General features: G+C 44.4%; 1 protein-coding gene across 1 annotated transcript in view; it reads right to left on the bottom strand.

Annotated features, from left to right (window-relative positions):
- Positions 1–569: 569 nt before the first annotated feature.
- The window catches only part of SYDE2 (synapse defective Rho GTPase homolog 2), a 31,949-nt gene continuing 21,405 nt past the window's right edge, over positions 570–11,113 (bottom strand). The window contains exons 5-7 of the mRNA XM_059821870.1: positions 7,660–7,841; positions 6,541–6,772; positions 570–1,939 (exon numbers count right to left, since the gene is read on the bottom strand). Of these exons, the coding sequence (XP_059677853.1) occupies positions 1,437–1,939; positions 6,541–6,772; positions 7,660–7,841 (917 nt within the window). The 3' untranslated portion in view covers positions 570–1,436. The remainder of the gene's footprint in view (positions 1,940–6,540; positions 6,773–7,659; positions 7,842–11,113) is intronic.

Genomic DNA, 11,113 nt, shown 5'->3' with positions numbered 1-11,113 from the left:
CTTTTGGTTAGAGGGACTATCAAAACATCTGTATGCGATTTGGTAACTATTTTTAATTAAACCAAGAATGTGTTTCCTTAACATGAAATGTTTAATTGCTCACCATAAATGACTAAAGATAAAAGATGATCTGAGAACATGGTGATAGCTGACTCTAATAAGATCACCATGAACTGTAATCCCACCCAAACTCCCCAGGAGTAACATCACTCAACCCATTCAACCTCATATAACAACTCAGGTTTCCATTTCTGGGAGATTAATTTAAAAAAAAAAAAAAAAACACTCAGAGAAAAAAGTACTGTGCAGAACTTGAGTCGTGCATCTCCAGAGCCACAGCCCTTCAGAGAGGGCTCAAACACATCTACCTACCAGCGGCCAGACAAAGGTACCCCAACAAAAATACATGAAACTTTGGAGAAAAAAAGAAGTATTGAAATGTCAAGAATAAAGTAACAGGTTACAAAACCAAACCGGAAGTATTTTTTGAGAAGTAAATACCTTCCAGACCTTCTTTATATATGAAAAAAACATGGAGGAAAAAACAAATTTAAAAAAAAGAAAAAAAAAATAGAGAAAGGGTGGTGGGTGTGTGAGCAGAGAGTTAATAGTCAACACCTGCGAACCAATGCCCCTGCAACACACAAGGTCATTTATATTAATCATTCACCCTGCCTTCCCTCCAGCCATGTTTCTGTGCATAGATCAAACACTGTGTTACCCAAAGGGTAATTTCATCCTGGCATCACTGAACACATCTTCCTAGAAACGGGAACGTTTCATAATTCTGAGAGACCTCTCCTTTCCAAAGGTGGCTACAGACACATGCACATTTATACATAGATATATACAAACGAGGTTAGAAAAATATTTAGTTTTTGCTTGTTTAAATAATTACTGAAAAGTGTTAATACAGGAACACATTAATATTTGTACAATTAAAACTTTATATATAAATATTATATATATAAAAAGCATTTTTCATAGCAGCCATTGCATATATAGTAAAATGAGTCTATCTGAAGTCTATGCTGCAAAACTCGGGCCAAGCAGCGTTCATCCTCTTCCGAGAGCAACATCTGTACCAGAGCTAGGGTTTCAGGAATGAGTTCTGCTGCCACCAAGAGCAGGGCTGTTGCTTTATCTTCTGCCAGGTATTGCCCAGACCGCCTAAGTGCATAGTATTTTTAGGGAGAAATGCCACTATGTGGAATCACCTCACAGTCTCTAAGCTTGTCTCCAACACCAGAATCAGGCCAACATCATCTTCTAGCAAAAAGGCAGAAACGTAACAGAATGGCTTAAAATTTGTTAACACAAGGTGGGCCGTGGCCTTACCACAAGGTGTTCAAGGGCACCATCACTCCTCACACGGCTGTGGGAAGCCTGGTGAGGAGCACGGAGGCACTAGGAGGAGGAGTCACACAGGACAGGATTTAATAACTCATATTTAGCTTGTTTTTGTTGAGTTCCCTTTCCAGGTTTCCTATCAGAGTATCAATACTTTCCTGCAGGTCTTTGAGGTTTGCTCTGTGATCCACTGCAGAGTCTATTGCTTGCATTGTCAAATAGCTCTGAAACTTGTGCTCTCTGGGGATGGGCTGCAGGTGTCCTACCAGGGCATCCGACTCCTCGGCTTTGCTGCTGTCATCGCCACTCTCCGTATCTTCTGAAGGGACGTCATCGTAGTCTGCTTCGCTCAGGCAGTCTTTTGGGTTTAAGAAGTAGTTCTCCCCACAACTACTCCAGTCTCCAGCATAGCGGTTGCTCGACGGGCTGTCTAGACCTGCTGGCCTTGGTCTGAGTACCCCAGACATCTCCGTACTGCTCAGATTCAGCATCTGAGGTCTCTGCCTCTTGGGTCTCAGGTAATTCAGGGAGGATGAGTGCTCGGGAAATGCATTCAGATGCACTTGTTCTTTGGCAGGCAAGGGATGTACTAGAAGAGAGGAGAAGATAAACCAGAGTCAGGGCTGAATCCATACTGCAACAAGAAAAGTCCATGACAGATGCCCACTCTCCTCCCTCGACGTCACACACTAAAAGCATGCATGAATACATGCAAGCTTACAGCCAACACATTCCACTACTACATTTTCTGCCACTGTTGGATATAAAATAATTAGAAAAACTACTGTAAAAGCTCAGTTTTGAAGATTCATGCCGGATTCAAATTGCAACAGAGAAGCCTGTCTAAAAGTAGAAACTCCCAGAGCACTGATTAAATTCACTGTGTGAGTTAATCACCATCCGGCTCTGGGTCAAAGAAAAGCAAACAGCTCAGCTCACACGCTTCGTCCAGGCTAAAAGGAGTAACAGAAAGCAGGCACAGCAAGAGAGGTTAAAACACAACAAAAATACCACCGCAGAGAAACACCTAGAGAAGCTGAAGACGCACCAAGAGTTGAACTCTCGCGCTTCTCTTTTGCCCTAAATATTCTGCGCTATTAAAAGAAGCTCATTTGCACTAATTTTTCTACGCAGCCACAACCCCACGTCAGACATACACTCAAACAGGTTTGATGGCAATGTTACCTGAGCTCACGATTATACAGCATAAGTTACTAACAGTCTCCTCCACTGTTACAGGCTTCCTACGGTAAACAGCACAAATATTTTTACTGACCTGTACCTATTCAGCATCTGAGCTGCAAACTTCTTTTGGTTTTAAACAGACGATTACCTCTCATAATTAGAGGCAGAGACCTTCTATTCCCTTTCAGCTTTGCAAACACGGCACACACAAACCTGTGCAGTTCACAATCTCCCACTCCTCGTAGACTCCTCACACGCAAGCACAAAGGCTCAGTCCTGAGACGGGCCCAATGCTTCTCTTTCTGGGTCCACATTGCAGGTCTCTCCAGGGGATTTTAGTCTTACTTTATGTCTTGCACAGTAACATGCAATAACTATCACTGCTTTTTTCCCCCCACCTTACTATAACAAAAGCCCTTCTGTTTAGGCTATGCTCCATTAAGACGAAGGGCCATGGGTTAACAATAACTTGCCAGTATTACGTGGTCTAACCGAACAAAGACTATTTGTTTTCAGTTGGAAAAATAAGGAAATTGAAGTATTGCACAACATGTTGATTATCAAGCTGTCTCAATGTACAGGAGATTAAATGTAAGGGACCAGACTGCGATCCTTCCTTCGGCTCCAACTGTTCTGTTTACACTGTACAGCATTCCCCTGTTCGCATCTCTGCATTCGTATTTTACCTCCGTTTTAGCAAAACGTCCTGCACAGTTCTTGCAAGCTGAGGGATAGCGTTCAGCTTGCTCTTTCAGGTGAAGAACTCTACTACTTACCTTACTCCTGCCCCCTCGACAGCAACACACACTCCTATGGGCAGAGCTATGTCTACCTGCTTTTGTTTACCACCGCAGCCATGCCATAAACCATCCGCAGGGTTTCATGATTAGCTCCTGTGCAGCATTTGCTGCCCAAAGAGCTCTTGGTCTCCCTCTTCCTCCACCCACATTTCCCATCTTTCCTGCGCTGGCTCACTGACCTGACTGAAAACTTCTTTTCATTTTTGGTGGTCAGCAGCTTTGATGCTGCCCAGCTGCAGCCGACAAGGGAGCAGAAGTGTCCTCAATCATCTCAAGCCCATCATGAAGCTGCACCATATGTCAAACCAACTTTCCTCTTGCTCTTATTTTCAGGCAGAGAAGGTTTCCGTGAGGCTGCAGTGAGCAGAGCCAACAGCGGCAGCTTCCCGGCAGCGTTGACCCAGAGTGTGGTCAGCATGTACTTGTTAGAGCCACAGGGTCAGCTGTCACTGGAGGTGACTCCAGGGCTCAGCTGAAAATCAGGGCAGAGTGGCTGGCAATGTCTAATGCAAGCAAACTACTATAAATCAGACTGGGGGGGGGGGTGGGTGGGGCAAGGAGGAATCAGACAACACAATTGAGACTACACTTGTTGGGGTTTTTTTCCCCTTCAGTACATTAGTTGTCTACATTGACTTTTTTCCAAACTCATCTTTCCCATTGCTAAGAGATAAAAGCAGGCGCAGGGGCTCGCTGACTGCTACTGCCGCTGCAGCCCACACAGCAGCTCTTGCCAACAAGGTTTGTGGCAGAAGGAAGGAGCCTAAAGATACTCCCCAGGTGGAAACTGTTGTAAGGGGAATAAAGAAGTAGCCCACGATGGCCGAAATCACTGTCACACCCAGAATATTCTTTATACCAATCAATATCTGATATACCACAAGAAACGTTCAAGCACTTGAAAGACCTCAGTGGGCTATTCACAAACCTGGCAATTATGCTGTGCTGGTCAAGCGAGTTTACAGTCAACTCCCTGCTTTTTCATTTGCTTCACTTGTCCTAATACTTCATAGTTTTATCCAAGAAAGGATTAAACCTTTCCCAAAAATCCTCTCTCTCATAATTAAAATAAAAAACAAAACAAAAAAGACCCCCATAAAAACCCAGCTTACGAGTTTAAAATAAATCTCTAGATAAAAACTTAACAAATATTACTGGCTAAGTAGAGCAGACACTGTTTAAGATGACCTGCACAGTAACAATACAGTGTAGATTCCTATACTTTTTTTGTAATTATAAAAACCCTTTAATTAACAGCAATATCATACATCTGACCTAGTTTGATTATGAACTACTAAGACAAAGACTACACGTTCACAAGCCTATCTGCACTTTGTCTGCTAGCGCACATTCATTTATATCTCATGTCTAGGAATAGACCACAAATCCAGACACTTTGGTTTTTTTAATCATTGTATAGAATCTGCCAGACATAGGTCTTTGCTGACCCATGCTTACAAGTCAGCCCTCCAGAATAAAATGCTTCAAGAACCACCTAGCTAGGAATGGCAATTTCTCTTTATAACGTTTGCAATGGGGGGATATGACACAAAAAAAAAAAGGCCTTTTCCCAAACACTCTTTAAATGAGTTAGGGAATATTTTGTATCCTGAACACAGAGCAGCAGAGTCCACCTGGCTGTCTGAAATGCAGCCACAGCATCCGTAGTTTGGTATTGCCAAGTCAGGCCCTTTGTGACCCTCCACATTTCTCAGGCAACCCCAAGTCTCCCATAAAAAGCAGACCTCCTCCTCTTCAAGAAAAAGTAAGATAAATTTTAAAACAAACCCAGACATATTATTCATTTAGATTAACTGTAATTCCATTTCATGTTTCAGTTGGTGCAGAAATTCAGCAGGTTCCCAAGAGCAATTATTGTGTTCTAAAAGGGAACAATTGAGAAGCTGTTTACATGAGCTGAATCTTCTCTTAGCCTCAAGAATTAAAGGGTTTACACTGCTCAAATTCAAGAAGCAGGTGTTAAATTATTCCGGTTACTAAACAGATCAGTTGTCCACACCGTTAACCAGACCACTGTGAAAAAGGAAGTTACTACAGCACAGCACAATGGACCCATCTCCTGCATGGTTAGGTACCTTCCAACAGCTGCTTGGCCAAAGACTATCTGAAAACAAAACTAAACCCATCAGATCCAATGTCAAGTTATTTCACAGTATTGCCCTCAAACTCTCCCTGTTTAACTGAAAAGCTGCAATACCTTCATCCGCTCCTGACTTCAGGCAGTGCTTGCACAAGAGAAGGCTGCAGTTCAGCAGCAGCAAGGCACAGGAATTCACCACAGGCTGAAGAAACCCAGGGCTCCAGATGTCATCCTGACTGTTTCCACTGGCTTATGCCTCTCTGAATACCAGGGGAAACGTGAACACTGTGCAATCATTTCCGATTTGAAAGGCAGATCTTAGCAGAAATAGTTACGCTCACGTCTACTTCGGTAGTTTATTACAAAGAGTGGAATTCCACCTCCCTTCTTATTCAGAACTGACCCCATATTGTGCGAAAGCATATGACCTCTTAAGTTTGGAAGTGGGAGCTAAAACATACTTAGGGTGTTTTGGTTTGGCTTTTGTTGTTTGGAGGTTTTTTGTTGTGTTTTGTTTTAAAAACATTTCTCCTTACACAAAGCTCTGCAAAAACAACTAGAAGTTGCACAGCTCTTACTGTGAGGATGTTCTCAACTCTGCCAGATTACAAGAGCAGAAATAAAGTAACCTTTTGGGTATCTCAGAGACCAAGCAGCTAATAATTTCATACACAGATAATCCTGAATGGTCAAAGCAGGAGAGCAGAAGAAAAAAACCAAAACAAAACAAACCCCAAAAAACAAAACACCCCCAAACCCCCTAATTCAGATGCGGAAACCTTACTGTCACTGGGTTTGTTTTTTCTAGTGTCTTTACTCACAGAAAGCACTCTTCACCACTTCTCACATTATACTCAAACTCTGCCATCTGGTACGAAAGCAATTAAAACAACAAATTTCCCATTAAACAAAGTGACTGAATACAAAGAATAGATTATAAAATTCTCATGATTTCTTTAGATTAATAGGTGATGCCGCAGTACCTCATGTTTTAAGAATTCTGATGCTGCTCAGTCATCCTGTGAATTAACATATACTGTCACACAGTAAAAATATACAGCAATGGTTTGATGTTTTCCTTTAATCAGATGCATGAAACAGTACCTGGCCACAGCTGGAGTAAATAGTGAAGAACCTCTATGTGTTTTTTGAAGTCCAAGGCACTAGCAAGCTCTTCCGAGTCTGTGAAGACTCTGTTGTTATGGTTGGTGGCCTCCTGCCTCTGGCTCAGTAACACGGGCCCAAAACATACGGCTAAATTCTGGCACGTCATCTTATTTACTTCGTGGTAAGAAGCCACCAGTTTCAGGTGATCCAACAGCATCTTCAAGGTAGCCTAGAAGAACAAAATACTGCTCAGGAAACAAAACGCTAGACGAAGGTGGTGTTGACATCCTAACATCGCTGTTCTAGAGGGCTAAGAACAAGGCTGACAGCTATGGTTTTTCTACCAACACCCATCAATGGAACATCTGAGTGCTGAATTAGAAAAGCTGTATTAGACTATCACAGAGCAGGCTAGTTAAGACAGACCTTCCAGTAAAATTCAGCTTATTTCTTTCTTACCTGATCTCAGTTTCACATGGATGAGTTTTCTTACAGTGGAAAGGGGACATCAGGGAGGGGAGAGAAGCTGCAGAAGCAGTACAGATGATCCAGGTACATTAAGAAAATAAAGAAACCCTCAATATGACCCAGCATCAGAACAAGCTCCCAGGTAACTTCCAGGTACTGTGCAGGCTACTTGCTCACCCTCTCCCACGGGCTAACTGTGCTTTTTTACAGAGGTGAATTTGGCAGGTAATGGCGCACAGCACTATTACACGCTGCAGAGCATGGGAAGCTAAGGCTTTATTGCATCTGCTTAGGAAAATGAAAGCATTTTGCCCATGTAATTATGCCATACAGAACAGGGAGCTCCACAGAAATGGAGCAGGACACCACACGGGAATAATCTCCCATCTAACAATGTAAAAGTGATCACAGCTCTTCAGTTTTATAGAGACAATATAAAATGCAAATTAGAATAAATCCAGCAATGCAGACCCTCCAATTAATGACGGCATGGAAGTATTTTCAAAGACGTAGAGCATCAAAAATCCAAGTGGACCATTACATCAGGAAGCAGGTGTACACACTTGGACACATTTTATATCCAGTATGAAAATGTTCCCTTTATTTTCTGAAGTATGCAACTTACTTGAACCTGCTAACAGCACTCACCCTCTCAACATCTGGCAGGCAATCCAGAAGGGCTGCTGTGCGCTCAGAGTCACTCAGGTCATTTTCACAACCACTTGCTGTCATTTTCAAGGGATTTTTCACCATGGCATCCAACACTGCTTCGTAAAGCTGCTTGGTTATCAGGGGAGAGGGTAGCTCTCGCAGGTAATCCTTTAGGACACCTTCACAAGAGACACAAGAACAGTTGCCTTTAACAAGCTGCAGATTCACTTTCCCGCATTTTTTGTAGTGCTAAGGCACATCAGCTTCACCCGTCCCATGAGAAAATCCTCCGTGTCAGCGACAAACCTCGCACTAGGGAGCAAGGGATGGGAGAACGACAGCAAAAGGGCACAGTGAACCACGGGTACGTGAGGGCTCCCCAAAGGGTCAGCTCCAAAGCAGGAGATATCTCTGCAATGTCCCCACGAGGTCGGGGCAGCAGCAACCCTGTCCTCACAGTTCTGACAGCTTCTCCAAGCCCACGCAAGGCAGCTCATGGCCAACTAAGGACTGAAACCAGAGGAGGAAGGTGCACTGCATCCAGAGAAGAGGGGTGCATGCAGGTACCCCAGGAGCAGCTCTGACTGGGGTTGCCCTCCTGATTGGGGCGAGGGAGAGACAAAGAAAGGGATCTTAGCAGTCCACCTCCTGCCCAAGGAAAGGAGCTACTGCAAACACAAAAGTCCTCACAGCCTGATGACACCTCCTCCTTTATATATGACTGGCAATTCATTTTTCAGTTCAGTGTTGCATTGGGTTTGCACGGCAAGGTTTTGGTTGCAGGGGGGCTACGGAGGTGGCTCCTGTGACAAGCTGCTAGGAGCTTCCCCTATGTGTGACAGAGCCAATGCCAGCTGGCTCCAAGATGGACCCGCCGCTGGCCAAGGCCGAGCCCATCAGCGATGGTGGCAGTGCCTCTGGATAACATAGTAAAGAAGGGGCGGGGGGGGAACTGTGCAACTGCAGCCGGAGAGAGGAGTGAGAATATGTGAGAAACAACTCTGCAGACACCCAGGTCACTGAGGAAGGTCGGGGCAGAGGTGGTCCAGGCGCCGGAGCAGAGATTCTCCTGCAGCCCGTGATGAAGACCATGGTGAGGCAGGCTGCCCCTGCGCAGCCCATGGAGGTTAACAGTGGAGCCCGTGGAGGACCCCACGCTGGAGCAGGTGGATGCACCCAAAGGAGACTGTTACCCTGTGGGAAGCCCATGCTGGAGCAAGCTCCTGGCAGGACCTGTGAACCCGTGGAAAGAGGAGCCCAGGATGGAGCAGGTTTGCTGGCAGGACTTGTGACCCCCTGTGCCACTGATGGGGAGGAGGTAGAGAAAATCGGGAGTGAAGTTCAGCCTAGGAAGAAAGGAGGAGTGGGGGGAAGGTGTTTTTAAGATTTGGTTTTATTTCTCATTATCCTACTCTGATTTGATTGGTAATAAACTAATCCTGCCCCCCCCCCCCCCCCCCCCCCCCGCGCCCTAAGTCGAGCCTGTTTTGCCCATGACAATAATTGGTGAATGGTCTCTCCCTGCCCTTATCTTGACCCATGAGCTTTTCATGATATTTTCTCTCGCCTGACCAGCTGAGGAGGGGAGTGATAGAGCGGCTTTGGTGGGCACCTGGCACCCAGCCGGGGTCAACCCACCACAAGTGTATTTTCAGCTACGAAATGGTAAGCAAACACCTCGGTGCCAGTGCCATGCTCAGCAAAGCACACAGCATTTTCTCACCTACCAAGGCACAGACCAGACAGACGTCCGCAAGAGGGAAACACCAACCCCAGCCCCCGCCTCTGGGTACTCTGTCCCCCTAGCACATCGCTCACTGCCACTGTGACAACTATAATTCACATCCACAGGAGACACTGGCTAAAATACCCACGCACTGAGCCCTCCCCGCTGCAGAGATGTACTGCACCGTTTCAGAAGCTGGAGGAGAGGCTGTGTCTAGGGGATGCAACAACCAGGCAAGCGCCTCATTAAACCAAGTTCCTTCCACAGGTGCAAACAACAAGAAGGAAGTAAGCATCTGCATTCTCATAAGCTGGCTTTAGAGGCTGGCTGATACTTCAGTTTGAGTGGGGTTTCAGTGATTGTAAGAATAATTAAAAAACCCAAAACATTAAGACTTCTAACAGCAGCCCCCTGGAAAGGACACAGCAGGATGCTATCCAGGAGCAACGTATCCAGTACAACTGACACAGAAAACTTAGAAGGAAACAAGCCTGCCTCCCAGCAGCTTTTATTTTCCTTAAAAAAATGCATTCTGTGCCACAAATATCTACCCATTTCAGCTAGATCACAATTGAATTGAAATACTTTAAGAAGAAATGGTGGATTAAAAAAAAAAAACTTTCTGAAAGTGAGTACTGTAATTAACAAAGCAGCCTGTCCTCTGAAAAAGCAAAGTTGGAAAGGTAGAAGATTTTTTAGCATGCACTCCTCATAGCCTTGTAAAATCCCAAATCACAGCAAATACCATCACACTGTGCTATTTAACAAAGCAACAGTGTTTATAAACTCAGTCTTTATAACCTAGCTGTAAACTGAACTGTATAGCAGTGGGCTTTGTTATGAGGTCATTTCCAAAAAAAATACAGGGAATGAAAGTTAACATTTTCCACTTCATAGCCATGTTCACATGCAGAATGCAAGTAAAAGTTGGCTTCTACCCATATAAATATTTTTATTTTAAAAAGCACACTGCACCCAGCAGTAATGCAGCTATTCAAGCCATGTTGCACGAGCAGCACTAACTGAAGTGGCATCACCCCCAGGAGCTGCCAGACCAGCTCTCTCCGCAGCACAAGGCATGGGGCAGCCAGGCAAAACCTTTGTCTCTGCAGACCACCACACAGCACCTAACAGCTCACCCTGTGCTTAAAATGGGAATCTCCTATCAGTAATATAAAAAAATATGAACAACCATCCACATATTTTCCTGAAAATGTATTTCCCTCTGGTGGTTTGGGTTTGTTTGTTTGTTTGTTGTTTTAAAAAGAATATGCCACTTTCTTTACTCCTCCACTTAAGTGGCTAGTTTTTGTTGAATAACTTACTCATATTCCCCCCTCCCCAGAAAATTTTTCTTCTTCCCTGCATCTTAAAGGCCCGTGTTCCATGCGTGGATTATCTGGTTACAATATTTATGAGACACATGTGGTAGAAGCTGGTGCTGTACATCACGGTTTGAGATGTTTTCCTTTTTCTGAAAGCAAAACACTAGCAAGAGATGCTGACTGTTATCAGCATCTTTGTTTCAGCTGTGCTTTTTTTTGGAGGGGGAGGCTGAAATCAGAATCAGCTTACAGTAGGAAATGGTATGTCATAATCAAATCAGCTTATACTGTTGAAACACTCACAGCTGTCTACTAATAATCATTTAGTAGGAATTCCTGTAACAGCATCCACAGTCACAGGACTGTGGCAGGACCACCTGCCAAAGGACTTTCTCCTGTT

The sequence above is a fragment of the Gavia stellata genome, chromosome 10 (assembly GCF_030936135.1).
Source record: "Gavia stellata isolate bGavSte3 chromosome 10, bGavSte3.hap2, whole genome shotgun sequence".
Lineage (NCBI taxonomy): Eukaryota > Metazoa > Chordata > Aves > Gaviiformes > Gaviidae > Gavia > Gavia stellata.
This window is presented reverse-complemented; position numbering and strand designations above follow the sequence as displayed.